The 19,381-nt window shown below is 42.9% G+C and overlaps 1 protein-coding gene across 7 annotated transcripts in view; it reads left to right on the plus strand.

Annotated features, from left to right (window-relative positions):
• bnc2 (basonuclin 2) overlaps positions 1 to 19,381 on the plus strand; it is a 178,231-nt gene that overhangs the window by 145,827 nt on the left and 13,023 nt on the right. For all 7 annotated transcript variants that reach the window (XM_042430079.1, XM_042430094.1, XM_042430103.1 and 4 more), the window contains one exon: positions 16,887 to 19,300. In XM_042430079.1, coding sequence (XP_042286013.1) covers positions 16,887 to 19,300 — 2,414 coding nt within the window. The remainder of the gene's footprint in view (positions 1 to 16,886; positions 19,301 to 19,381) is intronic.

The raw sequence follows: 19,381 nt of genomic DNA on the forward strand, positions 1-19,381 counted from the left end.
CAAGGCCATGAGAGGGGAATATGAGGCTGAAAGAAAGATGTAAAGCAGAGCAAAGAGGGAAAACAATTGGCTACTTGCAATCATTTAGTAATGAAAGACATTTTTTTGGAGAGCATAGAAGTTATTTACAAAAAGTTGAAGACAAATACTCCAATGTTCCATGTTCAAATCTGACTGAGGACTTTTGTTGCATGTCGCCCCCTCTCTCTCTCTCTCTCTCTCTCTCTCTCTCTCTCTCTCTCTCTGTTCTTGTGTTTACTGTGCAGTCTAAATCTTATCTCAAAATAATAAATAGAAAACTTATTTCCTAAAATACTGTACATGCACAATAATGCCAAACAGTTTAAAGCACAGTCCACAGAAGAAATGAATAAATAAAAATGTAACTACAAAAATATTACATAAATTGAGCTGTCCACAAATTAGCACCAAATATGCAGCCATCAGATTCACTGCCTATCCATGTGGAGAGCATGTGTTGCAGGAGTTTGCAGAGGAGGACAGAACCTTAGTCCGCCAACTATCACACCATAATCTGACAAAGAAATCACTGATCTAGTGGATATTTTTAATGATTGAGAATCACTTTTTTTTTTTTTTTTGATCTAAAATCAAAATCATATCCTCCTTAAGTGAATCCTTCTGAGAGAGATGAATCGTCTTGGTGAGGCTGCCTCACTGTGCGAGTCAGCGCTCACTCTGCCTGGGCAATGTTCAGCAATGACATCTGGTAGACTGTGCTTTTCTCCCCACCAGCACCGCCGCACACCAATTGAGAACAGACAGATGCCAAGACCACTGTGGCAGCTCTGTCTTGCTCCCTCGCTCACTTTTTTTTTTTCTCCCAGTGTACCAATTCACTCTGATTTGGGAAACATGCTGTCACATCTGGGCCTTCCAGAGAGAGAGACATGAAGGGAGAGATAATACGAGACAAAAAATGGGTAGAAGGATCACCGGGGTGCAGAGAGAGGAGCTATGATATGTCACAGGCCCAAACATCAATGTGGGTGCCGTGAGGATGATGCCCCTTCAGGGTGACAGCGTGATAAGAAGGGTGTATTATACTGTAGCACCCGTGCAGCGTGGTGCGTGTTACTTGCCGCACCCGTACCTCTTCTCTTCCGCTCTCTCCCCCTCCCTCTCATTAACCTCAGCTCTGATTGCCCCCAGGACTCCCTTGTGCTAATTAGAGGGGGGAAATATGTCTACGATGCATGCACTCCTGTGCAAACACACACACACACACAATTTTGCGCTGCTGACAGAAAGGCTGCTGTAACTGTAGGTGTGAGAATGAAAGGCTCATCTGCTACTGTGTTTCATCTACATTCTGAATGTGTTGGCAACCGCAGGGTTAACCCCAGCAGGTGACAGTTAGCAGTACTGTTGATTCCTTTTACACAGACAGCCTCCATCTCCGTAGTGCTCACCTCTTGATTTAGCCGCGCTATATCAAGAAGTGAGCATTTTGTCTCAACATGACACAATTAAGGATGAACAAGATATGAAACTGTGAAATGATCATTTTAAGGCTTTTTCCCCTCGTCAGTCACTTATTATAGTGGCTTCTGCTATAATATAAAAACTATTTAATAACAATAGGATCAGTGAATTAAAAAAGATGCTGAGAAAAAAATAAACAATAATATAATTAATGTAATTTCCTTATATTTTAATGGATTGACCTCTTGTGGTGAGATGCTTAGTAAGATGAAGATTGACTGATTGCCAAGTTGAATCACTTCATACACACACACACACACACACACACACACACACACGCACACACACGCACACATACACACACACACACACACGACTGTTCCCAGCTCCTTGGTGAATTAAAGCCTATTGACAGAGAAGCTGTGCAGCCTCTTGCAGTGCTGACATTTCTAATAGCACTTTGACATCTCCATTCAAGTGTCTTTTGTATTCTGGGGAGCAATTTGTGAATAAAGAAAGAACCCATTTTCTTTTTTTGTTTTACATGCTGTTAGGGACAAGCACTTGCAGGCACAAACATGTTGTGGGAGTTGTACAGCAAATTGCCATTTGTACCTGGACTGGACCTAGGGAGAACTGGGGAAGAAAGAATGAGGGGGACGGAGAGAGGTGGGGGGGGGGGTGTATAGATAGAGGGAAGCAGGGGGGAGATGGAGAGCGAAAGAGAGAGTATTTAAGAGCACTTGAGTGCCAGCATAGATGTAGTCACTTCTCCCAGTGGACAAAACCGGGCCCCTCTGCACCATGGCATGATTTTTCACTTTAGCAAGCACTACTCAGTACTCCTCCTTCAGTCCCCCTCTCCTTTCTCGTCTTCTCTCAGTCACTGCGTGCTTCAATGATTCCATCATTCCCTTTCATTCACTCTGACTACAAGGGGCACAAGTGCACACACTCACACACACACACACACACACACACACACACAATTTGACCCATTTGCCCCCCTGCCATGGGTAGTAAATAATTCCACTGTGAGGGCCATTAGCAAGTATCTCAAGGGTTAAGAGGCGAAATATACAAGCAGTCAGATGGGCGATTAGACAATAAGAAGATGAAATGTCTACTATTGTTTTGTTGCTTATTGTTTCACAGTGCTCACATTAGACCTGTGGCTAATTCATATACTTAATGTCCTTTTATTTGCCCTGTTTTTTTCTCAAGAGGCTACATACTGTAGAGATGAACACACACACACACGTGCACAGACATACAGTACACACACATATTTGTATTGCTACCTCTCTCACATGTGGCAGCAGGTAACTCTGCCAAAACATAATGATCAACAGACCCAGTTCTCATCACTGTTTAGGATTCAACATCCCTTCAGACTAAAGGAAATGTAAGATGCAATTATGCAAAGTATAGAGAGGGCAGAGCCAAAACTCTTCGCCTGTCCTCCTGCATTCCAACGGCAAAACCAAATTGTTTTTGTTAATGTAACCGCCTCTGTGTGTGTGTGTGTGTGTGTGTGTTTGTGTGTGTGAGTGTTTGTGTGTGTTTGTGTGCGTGTGTGTGTGTGTGTATGAGTAGGGCCTTTAGCAATGCAGCCTACCATTTTAGCTCAGGACTGCACCTTACATGGCTAGACCATAGTCTTGCCAGTGACATAGCCTTTTAAGAATTAGTGTCACCAAGCCAGAAACCTCACTACGGAGACTGACTCTCAGCATTGCAATGCACCTAAATCGTGTGTCAGTGCATGACTCGTATGTGTGGTGTGTATTTATGTGTCGCCACACAGCCTGCAGTCAGTCCTGTATGCATGAACCTGTGGACACACTAACTGGTCCTCTGAGCCTTTAGTTCAGCCACTGTCAGAGGGATCCTTGTATTTTTCCACAGGCATGTCAGAGGATTACACAGTCCCTCTGCTGTTTCACTGACCTCCCCCTACACCTACACACACACATACACACACAGACACACACACACACACACACATCAAAGCAGCTCAGCGTAGTGCCCAGCACTGAACTACGGGCACACTGGCCTACTCACTCAGCAGGCCCCTGGCACACGCTCCACATCTGCCTGCAGGGATTGCCAATGGCAAGCATGGCCTCTGTGTGTGTTGGTGTGTATGTGTGTGTGTGTGTGTGTTCGTTTATAAGAAGAAAAAAAAAATGTATGTTGTTTGTTGGGTATATGTCTGTCTGAAAAAAATGTTTACATCTACTCACATTGCACATTTTGTGACAGCACAGATTTTTTTTTTTTTTTTTTAAAAGAGTATTTTGTATAAGTTTGAAATCGCCAAGATTTCTTCCTAAAATATCCCAGATTTCCACTTCTTCATCCCAAAGTCTAGCACTTAGGGAAAAACAACATAAATTTTAATCATACAATATATCAGCTATATTCCAAGTCCAGGTTCCAATAATTTTATTTAACATTTTGGAAAATCAACTACACAAAACACCAGTCAAACATTGAGGATAGGATAATGAATAGCATGAAACATTTCCCAGCATTCCCAGTTATTGATGATGAAACATTGGCATCACTCAAACATGTGTTTCCAGTACTATTTCCTCACATATACTGTAGGAGGAGAAAGCTGAATTCTTAAAAGTAGCCCAAAAGCAGACACACAATTGCTTGTAAATAGGTACTGAGTGGTAATGTACAAGCAACATGAATTATTAAAGCACCTAGGCACATTGGCTGAGGGGAAGATATGGTGTGTGTGAATTATCCCTGATCAATATATAGAGTTTAGTGGTAACATGGTTCCTAATTACACCCCCGTTTGACCACATGCTCACCTCTTCTCCTACCTTTTTGTCTTCTTCTGTTTCTGAGCACTGCTCCCATCCCACTCTTCCTCTGTCAGGCGCTTTGGCCTACACACAGGGCAACTATACAAGCACAATACAAATCAATGGGTTCACACATTAACACACAAACACACAGCAGACAAGGTATAAGGGCTTTAAGACCCCTAACCCAAACACCTCTAGCCCTCCAGGTTGATCAATAATCAGAAAAAAAACATTAACAGCCCATCACACTCCCTCCATCTCTCTCGTTCTTCTCTAATCATTTTCTCAATGTTATCTCTCTCACCCCTTCCCCTTCTTCTGCAGCACAGAGGAAAGTTTATTTCCCAGAGCTCCTTAGAAATCCCAGAAGCCTGTATGCCCCCATCTCACCTCCAAGCCACAGCCAGACACCCTGTTAGAGGCTATTACTATCGCTAGCTCCCCCCTTCCATCCTAACAAGATACAGACAGAACCTGGACATTAGCTAATCCATACTTATTGCATCTGGGTTCCTCTCCCAGCCTTGTAATTCATATGGAGAGACATATTAGCGCGACATATTAGGCTAGCAACAGGTCCACGAGGTGAGACACTACACTGACGCTAAATTGACTTAGCAGGAGCCTCGCGGGATGTTGTAGGGCACTGCTGCTGCTAGCTTACGACGAGGGCCCAGTCTGCCTGTATTGAGTTTCTGTGATGGCTGTTTAGCTTGTAGTGCTACACGGGGCAGAGAGGGGGGAATGGAAGGTGCTCCGGCTCATTGCATTTACTGACAGGAACCTTGCAGACCACAAGGCTATAGGGATCAATAGCACTGCACTGCACAGCACTGCCAGACCAGGCCAGACCCAAACACAGGAAGATTGCATTACACATAGGCTCAAATCTCGACATGCCTAAGTGTCATCAGCATGCACAAATGCAACACAAACACATTCAATTTGCACTCAAATTCATCTAAGCATTTCATTTTTAATGTATTATCACATAATCTAAAATTCCACACAAACTCCATTGTACACACGCAGGTTGTGTTTTTGTCTGGTGATCCTGGACCTGAGCCTCCAGGTGGCCCTGCATCCCCTCTCTGAACAAACAGAGCAGCGGTTCGCTCCACTTCCCCATGTCACCGAGGCCAAGCCCAGACATTGTGTGGCCCACCGGCCTGCTGACACGGCCACCCAGCCTGCCAGGGATTTGCTGCTGGGTCATAGAGTTGACATTTATTAAAGGAAGTTGCATGGTGAGTTACAGGGAGTTGACAGTCCTCTCGTCACGTCGCGCTCCAGAATTCAGAAACCTGTGCAGTACACACCCCTCTCTGTTTCCAACAATAAAAAAAAACAATGAAGCTGTATGACCCTCACAGGGCCCACTACAATGAGAATGACAGCTTTCATTTCCCTGCCTAGTGCCACTGAGTTTGGAGTTCCTTGCTGGGTATTACGTCTTTTAACTCGTTTGAAAAAGGGACTTCCTGGCAGCTGGGGGGTATAAAATACAGATGTGTGACAAGGGACAAATATTTAAATCTTTAAAAAAACTCTTCAAATTACATGCAAAAACAACATCCTATATGTTAAATATACTAAGTGTGTAGAATGAACGACGGTGACTGAATATTGTGGGCCACAAGGGGGAATGCGGAGTTTAGTGGACCGTGAGGAACAATGAAAATCTAAAAAGGGAGAAGTCGAGTGAAATGGATTGAGTGTGTTGAGGACCAGATGTGCCGTGGATGAATCAAACATCTGCTGGCTCTGCAAGGCCTCAACGGTCTTGAATGACCCCCATCATCCAACCTTTCTCACCACACGTTCCAGTAAACCTTTTGTTCTTCATGATCTGCCCCCGCATATAGATCAAGAGTTGGGTTTTTTTTAAAATTCACCATGTTATGAGAATGACTTTGGTTTCATTATAACAATTCACTCAGCATCCACAATTAAAAGTTATTCATCTGAGTTGCTGAAGATGTACAGGGATGTACAAAAAAATGCACATTCAAATTTTAGTGTAGATTTGATTTTTTTTTTTTTATGTTATTGTTCTCCATTCTGTGTGTTTTGATGGTCTAGAGCTTTTCTTGGTGTATAAGTTACAGTACAAAGAGGCAGCACCAGATGGTAATGGTGTTTATTTTTGCAGTAAGTAATCACCATTCTGGAACTTATGACAGTAGACAGGCCCAGGGACCTGGAACTGTGCCCCGAGAGATGCGAGCACCACTTCCTGTTGTACCCACATGATCACAGACGCACACATTCACACACATTCGCACACACACACATATAAACACGAACATCCTCTGGGCTGCTGGCGATGTGAGCCCCTGGGCCACAGGGATAGATGTGTTCTGGCACATAGGCTGGGGTAGTGTAAATTACACTGCAGCTACACTGGCACCCTCCACCTCCAAGATGAATGAGCCAACTTACATGCCAGGCAACAATTCCAGTGAGGCAGTTTTAAAACAGGGAGACTGCACTGTTTATAATTTGGGACCATTTTACCAACTCAGTGCACTATTTCACTTTGATAAAATAACCATATTCTTAACACACACTAATGTGCACTTCTTTCATGTATAATCCAGCCATGGCAGCCCAGTAATTTACAGCATTGTTATTTAGACACCTTTCTTTCTTAACCGAAATGTACAGAGAAACAATGTCTTTTTTTCTAGAATAATGTTTTTATCAGATGCCAAACTACACTCTGAAGCAATTGGGGCCCTTAACCATAAATTTATGTATTTCACTCACCAAATTATTTACTTACAAATACAGCTAATAATTATGCTTACTTTCAACCTATATTATGGCCTGTATTTTGAAATATCTAAATTGTCCTTGTACATGAAAGAAGGAATTGCAACTTCTGTTTTTTTAAATTTCTGTAACCACCCACTCTTATAGTTATCTTTTTATTTGTGATTTTTTGGAAAATAGAAATGAAAAGCATCTTGCTAAAACAAAGGAACTAAAATAGTAGCATGGTTGATTTATTGCATTAAATTTTGTGCCTTTATTGAAGTATACTGTACCAATTTGTACCTTAGATATTATTCTATATCTTCCCTGAGATGTTAGAAATATAAGGACTGAAATGACATTTTCTCCCCTGATAAAATGTGTAAATGCCACTGCCAACAATTTACCATTAGTTTTCAAAGACATATTTTCAAAGAAACGCTCCCTGTAGGAGCACCATGCCCTCAGATTTTTTTTTAGAAGGTATCCTGTCAAAAATTAATTGTAGGCACTACTGCCATTTTAGACCGCTCAAAGTACCAAGAAACAGAGTAATGAAGGCTGATTTAAAACCCAAGATGTTGAAATTTGCATGGTAGGCTGCCGAGCCAACTAAACCATCCGCATAGCCTCTCTCCAGCATGTACTGATATCTGTTCCTCATGTAATTTCCGAAGACAAAAGCTAACATAAGACACATAATGATTGACTTACAAATACAGAGTTCTGAGCAACACATTGTTGCCAATTCGCCAACAGTCTGTATCGTTGATTCTTAGTTAACCGTCAGAGACCTGCAGGGGCGTCTGCACCCTTGGCCAACATTACTGTCTTTCAGAGGCTGTAGTGGGCTCAGCAGCAGGCTGTAAAGGGCTTAAAGCTAGAGTGAAGATACTGCAATCATATGAAACTAGACAACGTAAGGCATCTATTGGTACAAATCATGTTAGCTTGTCGGGAAGGGGGCTAAATAATGCTCCAAAGTTAGGCTCAATTTTGGCAAAGGAAAAATTGGCATGGCCATTTTCAAAGGGGTCCGTTGACCCCTCACCTCAGGATATTTGAATGAAAATTTGTTTCTCCCCTTTAAAGACATTCCCACTTTATGCTAATCCTGTGCAGTTTTGGGCAAAAACCATGCTTTTTTTTGCAAGCAGTATAAATGTGTTATTTTTGCCTATTCTAAAAATGGTGTATTTGAATATTTCTGCATACTGCATACTAAACAGTCTTGGAATTGCATAAATTGGATGTGACTGGAAAACTGAGACTCTTGTGGATTCAATGAGCCCAATTGCATTCATGTGTGATGATGTTAGTCCCCATAGTAACCATTTCATTGTAGTGATACCATTTGAAACTTGACCTCACTGTATAAAATGACGTATTGTGACCTCTAGGATAATCACAGCCTCATGAAACTTTATAACCACAAACTAGAGACCTAGAGAATTCAGAGGAAGTATGGCTTTCCTTGGTAAAGTATATAGATAATAAGGGAGTTTCTGAGCAATTTCCAGAACCGAAGTGCTCGCCATCAAATTGCCGAAAAATGCAATCACTTACAGAAATCTCCAAATGTCAAGTTTTTGATAGCAAATCACAGCATGAATTCTTCTATGGAGTTCCTCAAGGTCTTTGTCATAATGTTGTTTTGCAGAGATTTTTGACCATTTTAATCAATTCTCGAGTGTTAAAGATGGTTAAGTTTTGCACCAAATCTGTGTAACAAATGATATCACCCTACAAATTGCTGCAACAACTTATGAGACATAATTGAGCATGGGAATGGCCATCATATACTTCCATCATAATTGTCTAAGCCCTTATACACTCTAAACTTTCAGAATTTGAATAGGCACCTAACCATAATACAATATTTATTACAGATTTATGACTAGCAAATCTTGACACATAATGCTGAGCTGCATTTCAAATTAATCTTCAGATTCCCCGCTTTTAGATAATGTATAACACTTCTGTGTGGCATATACTGTTGACCTGCTATCTCACCATAAAGATCTTGTCCCCCCCTAAAAAAGACAAAATGGGTCTATGGAGGGTCTCTATGGGTTAACATGACAGACACAGACTCCTTTGGGGCACCCAGACCCCTAGTGGCCTTTTCTCTATATGTGAGTCAGGCAGGCAGTGAAATACTGTCGGGTAAAGGAGTGGGGTGGAGGGAAGGTACCAGAGAGAGAGAGGCTCGAGTTAATGGTCTTGCATCTTCCTGGCAGCATGTCAATAATGGCTCTGATCACATTAAGTAAAGAGTCCATTAGCTTATTCTCTTTCCTCCTGCATGCTCCATAGCAAAAGCACAGGAGAAAGCTGAAAAGCTCCTCTAATGCAGTGTGTCTGGGTGTTACAGACACCTCTATCTGTTCCCATCTAGACCAAAACAAAATGACTTGGGGAGGTTTACCTACACTACAATCCATTATCCATTCACATCTATTTCCTTTTACACAGTAGCATGAAAGTGATGTGTGGATTATTTTGATTGTTTGTAGATCACTGTTACATTCCAGGTAGTATAGAGGAAAATTAATACATTTTTGCAACTAGGGCTGCAAGTTTTGGACTTTTATACACAATATAGTCACAAACAACATGTCACCTATTGATTATGTCAGCTGAAGATCTTGTGTATAGGTTTTGTTGGTAACAAATACAAATTTATAAATATATTAGGTTCTTTGTTTTTACTTTTTTTTTTAGCACTGCAACTCACCAAAGACTGTGTTTTACTACCCGTTACTAGCCTGGGGATATAATGTGATAAGGGGCGGGTATTACACCAAAGAGGAACAGAAATGTCTGATACATCAAGACACAGTACAAACATACAACTATGTGGCCAAAGAGCAAATTGTGAGCATATGTTAATGCACCTTTTCTGCACCGGCCTCCTGCCAAAATAGTAATCAAGACAAAGGAGATGTGATATAAGCGGGAGAGAAAAGCAGGTTGTCAGCCCCCCCTCTTCCCCCAATCTCTACCAACACACACACACATTGGACAGACAGACCATTTCTCAGCCGCCTCACTGCTCTCTATTGGCCCTGGAGGGAGCACAGCGGCCCCCACATCTGTCTCCCAGGCCCACGACAGACCTGGCTGCTGCATCCAGACCCAGCAGATCACACGAATCATCCTCAATTAATGTGAACCATCAGGCGTTCCCTCGCTGCTTCTATCACTCCACCCTTCTTCTCTGAGGCATCCCCTCTAGCTCAGTGTTAGGTCCGCTGAGTTTTACACATTGACCATGGCTACGGTTCCTTAGCACAGTTGGGAGAGGCAAGCCAACGTTATTGTGTATGCTTTGTGAAGAGACAGGGAATCAATACATCAGTTCAGACCCAGACGCTGCTCACATGTAAGTGCTGCGAGGTGGTTCTTCAGAGGTTCTGAACTCAGAGAACAGCCGACTTTGCTCTGCAGCGCACCAGGGCCTGAAATGGTTTCCATGTGCCGCCCCATCTGCAACTCTGCTGGGCTGTGGCCAAAGGACTGTCCTTTCCACTTTTTAAAGATACTGAGGGACAGCTTTAAAACAAAGAGGGTGGTGATGGTAGTGGTGGAGGTCAGGGGGGTTAGATGAATCAGAGGTTAGAGACCTTTTTTTTTTTTTTAATGACGGTTTTGTTCACAAAAACAGATAATGAAAAAAGACAACTCAGTGGGAGAAGAAACGGAAACTGTTTACTAAAGGCCACCTGGAAACTGGGATGTGCCAGATTGTGACTCACCCGTCTGTGGTAAAGTCCTCTATAATAACCCCCCCCCCCCCATCCCCCTCCCCAACTTCACAGTCTGGACTGCACTATAAATCTCACTCCAGTCGATTAGTGTGCCCTTAGCAACAACTAACACAGAGTCATGAATTTTTAACCAAAGCCATGAGTTAAATCAGGTTGAGAGGTGAAGGCAGGGTATCTCGCAGCCTGCTGGTTTATCAGTGTATCTAGCCCAGTGAAATAGCCCTATAGCCTCTTCACATTTACTCACACTGGAGGCCAACAAGCTTGAATCTCTGGCACTGATGAGCATAATATTGACCAAGACAATGCCCTTTGCATGGTTGTTAATTAAATAATAAAGTAGAAATCAAGCTTGAATAGATCTGTTCCAAGTTGTAATCAGGAATATGAGCTGGAGCAGAGGGTCCTGTCTAGACTTTATTGAATCGCTCGCATTTCCATGTCAGCTGTTTTTTAAAGACATTACCATTATGTGGAAAACAGGTTTTAGGAAGTTTAGCTTTTGTGTCTATGTGGCTACAGATGCTCTTCAACCAGACTGTAATGGCAGAATGGCTTTTCTTCTATCAATGCTAAAATTAGTAGCCATCATCCTTTAACAATTAAAGATGGTAAAAATTGTATTTGCCATGTTTATTGAAGCTTCTGGAGTGTACAAATCAAAAAATTCATTTAAAAAATGGACATAAGGGCCAGTAAGATACTACAGCATATAACATTTTCAGCAGCTGTTTTATGTACTGTACCTCATTCCCCACCAAATTGTAACTGCACATTGTCACTTATTAAAACCAGACCACTCTTAGGGAGGCATCAAGACTGTCTGCTGACACCAGTCTGCTATTCTTTGCACAATACTCTCCAGAGTATCCTAGAGAGGTAGAGCGGCAAAGTTTAAGAAAAAATAGTTCAATTGTTTGGCTGCTATTTGTAATTTTTTTTCTTGCAATCTGACATTAGAAGACAGCAGTAAATCACAGAATACTGCACTGTACAACAGATTTTCTTTGCCCCTCCTGCATATGTTTTTAAAAGGTTTTGTGTAATTACATCCTTGAAACCAGAGGGTGACAGAGTTCCACAGGGAACCTGTTGTATCTTTTTGTTGCATCTGTCTTGTCAAGGATGACATGTTTTTACTGCTGCGTTGTTAATTATGAGACTATGTTCATTGTCATCTTGCTGTAGTTAACTGTTCATGAGTAAAGCCTCAACCATCCAAGGTACACAAGCTGTTGGGTCACATCTAAAAATAACAAATTCTTTTGATGTGTAGATCATAAATGAGGAGTTTACCATGATCACAGAGTGCAAATTTCAACCTCTATGATTCTTACAAATGTCCTCCACCCACGTCTGGATGTAGCTACTGATTTCCCCATGGTCCATCACAGGGGAAGAAGTAGAGCCGGTTGTTCACACATGACCTCTGACCTGCCACTGGGGAGCCAATGGGGGTGCAGTCTGTGTCTTGGGAGCTCTTGCCCTCTGATGTGATGGCTCCAGGCAGTGGGCTTTGCGTGAACCCATCCCCCGTGGCACCTCTCGCCACTAGATCCTCTGCATTATTCATACAGCCCGAGATGGGGTGGGGAGAGAAACAGAATATGGAAAAGGAAGAACCAAGGTTCAAGACCTTCTCAGATCACAAGGAACTTCTGCTTAACCTCCCTTGAAGTGGCGAACACAGGGATACAGCAGTTTTTTTAAGGAACTGGATCTGAAAGCAGGACTGAAGATCAATGGGGATTCCCTTGAGGCTAGGTGGAGATCGCATTCACTGCAAGGTGATTGGTGAATCAATGTGGTTCCCATGGTTCACTTTGCCATTGTGAGAACTGATCCTCCCTATTGCAAGTGATACGGTCTTATGATCGGTTGAACTGTCCTTACGTTAATGTGGAACCAGTGTAGCTGTCACCCTACACTTTGTATTCTACAGATTTTACATAACACATTGTGTCAGTTTACACTGCATATTTACAAGAAAATGTAAATAGCAGAGACACTTAATGATAAAAGGTGAGAGACATCCCATCTACTGTATACAGGCATAGGTCAATATGGCATATCAACAGCTAATATTTTCCCTTTTTGCTATGTGCCTAGCATGGCATCTTTCCCCACTGCTTGCCAAATACACTCAGTCAATGAATATGATAGGTGATGATTAGTGATGAGCATACACGTGTTATGCTGTTAATCCCTAATGCACACTATGCAACCTAACAACACTGGACACCCAGGCTCTTAATACAGTTCAGCACATAACCTGCTAATTGCATAATTGCCTGATTTGTTTTAACTGACAGTTGTGCCCTGGCCCTTGACAAGGCCATCATTCGTTCATCCTCATTGTCAGCAATTTGCAAGGTGGATACCCCACTTCACACCCACTAAACAGCATCCAGCACCACCACAGTATTAGAGACAAATGAATGAATTAAGAATGCATTGCAGCAGCAGAGAGATGAATAAATACAGCCGTTGCTAGATTAATTCTGAGAGACATGGAGGCAGGCAGATAAAATAAACTAACAGCAGCAGGCTGTCCACCAGATAAAGTGGGTACCCCATCATCTCTTTGCTGTAATTATTGACTAATAGTCATTAACCTGGCAAACAGAGGTTTAGCTGTATTGTTTAAAGGACTCTGGGATGCATAATGACAGACTAATATGTCATAGCACTGGGGGAGACGGGGGAGGGGTGGATTAATGAGATTTTACTGGAGGGAGTGTACAAGAAGAGGTGGGGCACGCCTGGAAAATATAGGGGAAAGAGGGCCACATTAAGCTAATTGGAAGATGAGTGCCTACTTGTAAAAGTGCTTCTAATGGCATATTTGTTTCTCTCACAGCATCACAAGGCTAATGCAGGGGAGTGGAGTTGTGAGACATACTGTAGTAAGGACTACAGGGGCCTGTGTTTGTCTGCAAATGTGTGTCAATACATACTTTAGATACTCATATAATACCTGCATATTTTTTCTCACCTTTGATTATTTAATAACTTTTATGAGGATCATCTGCATTAAACATTTTTGTCTGGAATTTAAATTTGCTATTATAAAAGGTGTTGTGTTCCAAAATATAGTGTTATAAATAAATTACTGCAATGGCTTTTTAAGAAACAGCCATGTATTGAAAAGCTATTTGGCATAGAAAACAGCTGTACTCTCCACATGGACAGAACCTTGTTTGTCCCCTCACATCCTTTTCTAGACCGCTTTTTTAAATTTGGGTTGACTCTCTGCTCCAAGCATGACCTCAGCCCAAACGCTTGTTGATTGGCCTCCAAAACTCAATTGACCAGTGAACGAGGAGTGCTTGGATAGCCTCCTCTCAGACAGGGTCCAGTGCATAGCAGAACTGCTGACATGTTCTGACAGCTGGCTGGCCCTTCCTAACACTAATGGGTTGCAGCTTGGCCTGTGTCATTGTGTTTTGGCTTTTATTTGACTTCATGAGTGGGGAAGTGAAGGCACAGGGTAGGACTAGTAGAGGATGAAATAAATGTCTCAACCCTGTTTGACTCAGTCACTGATTGAGACAGGGCTGGATAACTGGGTGTGGGTTTGGAGAGCGACTTTGGTCAAGCCATCTGGTGGATGTGTACAAACGTGCAAAGTTGTATTTAACGTTACTTACAGTACAGGTTAAGACTAATACCTAGCATTTATTAATTGTGCTCCAATTAAAATTACACCCCTTTTGAGAGCTTCTTGTTCTTATGAATCTTATTTATCACAGTTGGAAGAGCTAACATCAAAGTGGAGTGTTTAGGAAATTGATATTAAGATGTCTTAAAACTGGCTTAAATTAAATTAAACATGGCCCACCAACAATCCCAAAAAGCACATACTCTCTCTTGCTATTTATTCCTCATGAAACAGAGACACTATTCACAGGAATAATACACATATTTAGAATATTTAGAATTTTTCATGCCTCTAATCAGAGTTGTAATTGTTGGCTACCTTAGAGCATTTACATGCTTAACACTCACAAATGAACCCATTTTGTCGCTACAAAATATTGAAAGACTGGTCCACTTCTTAGAACTACAATTTCTTAAGAAATGTTCTGGTTGTAGATCTATTTAAAGATTCACTTTCTAATTTGCTTTCATTTTTTGTTTCAGTTAAATCAAATGGAAGTACTAATGCCCAGATGGCCATGCAGTATGAAATAATAGTGCCCAGGCTAGAATTTAAAGTCGTACCTCCAGGCAAAAACTCCAGAGCGTACACAGAATGAAAGTGTAAAATGTTTTTTAATGTATATTTAACAACAAATACCCCAGAGACTATTGATGTTTCGTCTCAGAAGAATCTATTTCTCCAGTATATCTGAGGGCATGATATGAAACCACTCACACTTTTATTTTCTGTTTTTCTGCTTCTTCTTCCTCTGTGTCTCTCCTGTTCTCTCTCTCTCTTTCGCTGTCTCTCTTTAAACATTTATCTTCTGTTTTCTCCTTACAGGCCCTTTGTGCTTTGTGATGTTGGTTTTTACAGCTTTTTACTCAACAGAGTCGCCATTTATCTTTTATAGATGCCAGCAGCTAGGAGCACATATGAAATGTTACCATTTCACTGTGACTAATTGTCATCGCTTGCGTTACTCCCTTGATGTCACTTGCGCCTGGTCCCCCAGGAACCTGTGTGTGAACTGTACCATTACTACTATCTCTCTGTCTCTCCCTCTCTCGTCAATCTCTATCTTGTTCACACAAAATACCCATACCATTTTATATAATAACAGCTGTGGCAGTAGTTACAGTATGAGTATAATTTTGTTAGGACTTCTATGAAGCAGGAGCATATGTGGATTCATACATGAGGACAAAAGCACAGGGTCAAACATTCAGTGCCTCAAATCTAGTCACTCAACCACAAATTTAATGCACAGGCTTTGCCAGTATTCTTTTCCCAGAATCCCTTGTTATCTCTTGATGTTTGACAATGCGTACATTTGCAAGAAGTCTCAGCTTTTTATTTCTCAGCCATTTGTAGCACATCTCCAAAAGACAAGCCAAGTAAAGTCTATTTGGGATAACTTCCAACTCCCATCTGAGCAATTCTGGTGTCTTACAATGGAAATTTGTTTCTCACCATTCCCAAGCCAAAATGCAAGAATTGGAAGTGCCAATTATTATGTAAATTATCGATACTTAATATTTGCGTATTTTACATTTCTGCCTCTTGCCATTGTGAACTGAAGATGCAGTTGACAGTTTCCTAAGCAACATGGTTGTTTATAACAAAATATTTTGACCATTAAGGTGAAAGAGGATACAAATCTCTTAAAACATACTTTAAAAAGCATGATAAATATATAGCCTGCCCAATGTGAGGAACACAAGCTCAATACCACTGTAATGGCATCCTCGACTGCGACCTTAAATAAACATGAATTTTTCTCTTTGAATGTCCAACGCCATTCCCTGATACTCAGTGTAGCAGTCCCATCCTCCCTCAAGCATTTCACTGCCTTAGAGATGAGATGAAGAACACACAGGAAAAAATCCTGCCAACCAAGGTGCGATTAGTGGCTTGCATTAATTATTCTATTATTTCTGTTAGCCATTTTTTCTCTGGCTCACACAATTTTGTAAATGTCCCTAGGTACAGTTTGTGTACAGAGGGAGACCCAGCAAGAGTTCACATCTTTTACAAAGCTGTTTTTGTCAGTGTCACAGATTAACATCCCTACAATGTTGAAAGTCGCAGAGACCTGCTAATAGGCCCACTTCAGTGCTTTTGATTTGTTTGCTTGAGGCTCAATTAAATTCTTGCCTATGCTCATCACTGTGTGATTAATGATTGCATGTGCAGGGCTGATTTATAGAAAAAATGAATGAGTGAAAAGTGGATTGGAAAAAGGGACAGTGGAGGGGGGAGGTTTTCGACAAAGCTCTGTTAGTTACTTGTTGCTCCAGGGGCCTCTGAATTTCATGAGCAGAAAAGCTTGCCCTTACAAACTAACCCCTGCTCTATCTTCTCCTTTGACCACACTGATTATGCACAATCAATAATGGTTTGTATTTTTGTCTTCTCTCTTGTCTCTTCTGGGGCATGTAGGATGCTGCAGGCAAGGTGCTGGACCGCTGGACCATAATGTCCCGAGAAGAGGAGATCATCACCCTGCAGCAGTTCCTGCGCTTTGGTGAGACCAAGTCCATTGTGGAGCTGATGGCCATTCAGGAGAAGGAAGGTCAGGCAGTTACAGTTCCCTCCTCCAAGACAGACTCCGGGATTAGGACGTTCATAGAAAGCAACAACAGGACCCGCAGCCCGGGACTCCTGACACATCTGGAAAACAGTAGCCCATCCAGCATTCACCATTTTGAGAATATCCCCAACAGCCTTGCCTTCCTCCTGCCCTTCCAGTATATCAACCCAGTCTCTGCTCCCATGCTTGGCTTGCCCCCCAATGGTCTGCCTATGGAGCAATCTGCTCTCCGGCTCCGGGAGCCCAGCCTGCCCAACCAAGTTGAACAGGTCGAGACCAGTGAATCAGAAGTGTCCCTGTCACCCTTCCGCACAGGCCAGAGCCCTAGCCGTGGAGCCCTAGGAGTCATGAACAACATTGAACCCAAGACAGAACCCAATAACAGGGCATCACCCATCTCACCATCTCCTTCCACCCAGCAGGCTCAACAACAGCAGCAACAACAGACACAGCTCCAGCAGCAACAGCAGCAGGGCCAACAGCAGTCCCAAAATCAACCTCAGCAATCCAACAGCTTGAGTGACCACCAGGTACAACACCACTATGTAAAGGAAGAGCAGTCTAAAACCATCACCCATCCCTCTTTTGCTTCCAAGATGCATCGCATGCGCCGCATGGGATCCACCTCACGCAAGGGTCGTGTGTGCTGCAACTCTTGTGGCAAAACCTTTTATGATAAAGGCACACTTAAGATACATTATAATGCTGTGCACTTGAAGATCAAACACCGTTGCACCATTGAAGGCTGCAACATGGTCTTCAGCTCACTGCGCAGCCGCAACCGCCACAGTGCCAATCCCAATCCAAGGTTGCACATGCCCATGTTGCGTAATAACCGGGACAAGGACCTCATCCGTGCCACTTCAACCACTGGCACACCTGTCATCTCAAGCACCAAGAATGGTGGCTTCACACTCACCAGCCCTGGAAGGCCACCGCTGGGCTTCACAACCCCACCGATAGACCCTATGCTTCAGTCACCTCTGCAGAGCCCACTGGTGTTCCCCTCCCTGAAGTCAGTGCAGCCAGTCCAGCCAGTGCCCCCATTCTACCGTACACTACTGTCCCCCGCAGACCTTGTTAGTCCTCCAGTGTCTCTGCCCACCAGCCCCATTCTGCCCACCACCACCAACAGTACCACCCTGATGGACCAGCAACAGCAGCTGTTGGCTGCTGCAGCTGTGGCTTCACATAATAATGTTCATGTGTCAGAGGCAGGACTCATGTCCCACCGCTTAACTATACCTAATTGTAATCAGGACCCCACCACTGGCAGCAGTGACCCCACGCCCAAAAAGAAGCCTCGTAAATCTAGCATGCCAGTGAAGATTGAGAAGGAAGTGATTGATGTGGCAGATGAATACGAGGACAAAGATGAGGATAATGATGATAACATCCACCATAATCACCACCATCACCACTCATCACTTCTTCACAACAATGTCAAAATGAATGGAAACTGTAACAGCAACAATAACGGTGGCTGTGGTACTGGGAACCACAGTGGTGGTAGTGGGCAGCAATCCCCCTCCCAGGACGAGATGAGCCCCGGCCTAGCTCTTAGAGGCATGATGAGACAAAGTGAAGATGAATGCCGGGAGGGGACTGGTAGTGACAGCAGGGGTGGAAATGATCTTCAAGGCTCCAATGAGCTACGTTGCATGGACAGCTTCACCTCTGAGGATCAGGACCACGAGAGAGACTTTGAGAATGAGTCTGAAACCTCTGATTCCAAGATGTTTTATCGTGATGAGCTGATGGATGTGGAGGAACAGCAAAAACACAGCAGGGGTGGAAGGGTTCTGGACAAGGAACAGGACGATGAGGGTGGAGAGGAAGTCCATTTGAGAAAGGAAATGGAAGGCAAGGGCCATTCCTCACCCTCCCCTCATCAGCCTCCTATCAAGATCAAGGAAGAACTCAACGATCCTACTTATGACATGTTTTGCATGAGCCAGTATGGTCTCTACAATGGAGGCATGGCAGCAGCAGCTGCCGCTGCTGCAAGCATGGCTGCTCTGCATGAGAGCTTCATCTCTTCGATGGGCTACGGTGCCAGCCCACCCAAATTCCCTTCTTCTCAATCACCAGAGGGAGACCCACGCTCAAGTCCGGATCCCAAGATCTGCTATGTGTGTAAGAAGAGCTTCAAGAGCTCCTATAGCATGAAACTGCACTACAAGAATGTGCATCTCAAAGAGATGCATGTGTGCACTGTGGCTGGCTGCAACGCTGCTTTCCCCTCCCGGCGGAGCCGAGACAGGTCAGTGCTAAAACTTGGTAATGTTAACATTTTATTTTAATATACTGTAATTGCAACAGTTGCAGGTAGGTTCAATGGAAA

Source organism: Thunnus maccoyii, chromosome 2 (genome assembly GCF_910596095.1).
Source record: "Thunnus maccoyii chromosome 2, fThuMac1.1, whole genome shotgun sequence".
NCBI classification, from domain to species: domain Eukaryota; kingdom Metazoa; phylum Chordata; class Actinopteri; order Scombriformes; family Scombridae; genus Thunnus; species Thunnus maccoyii.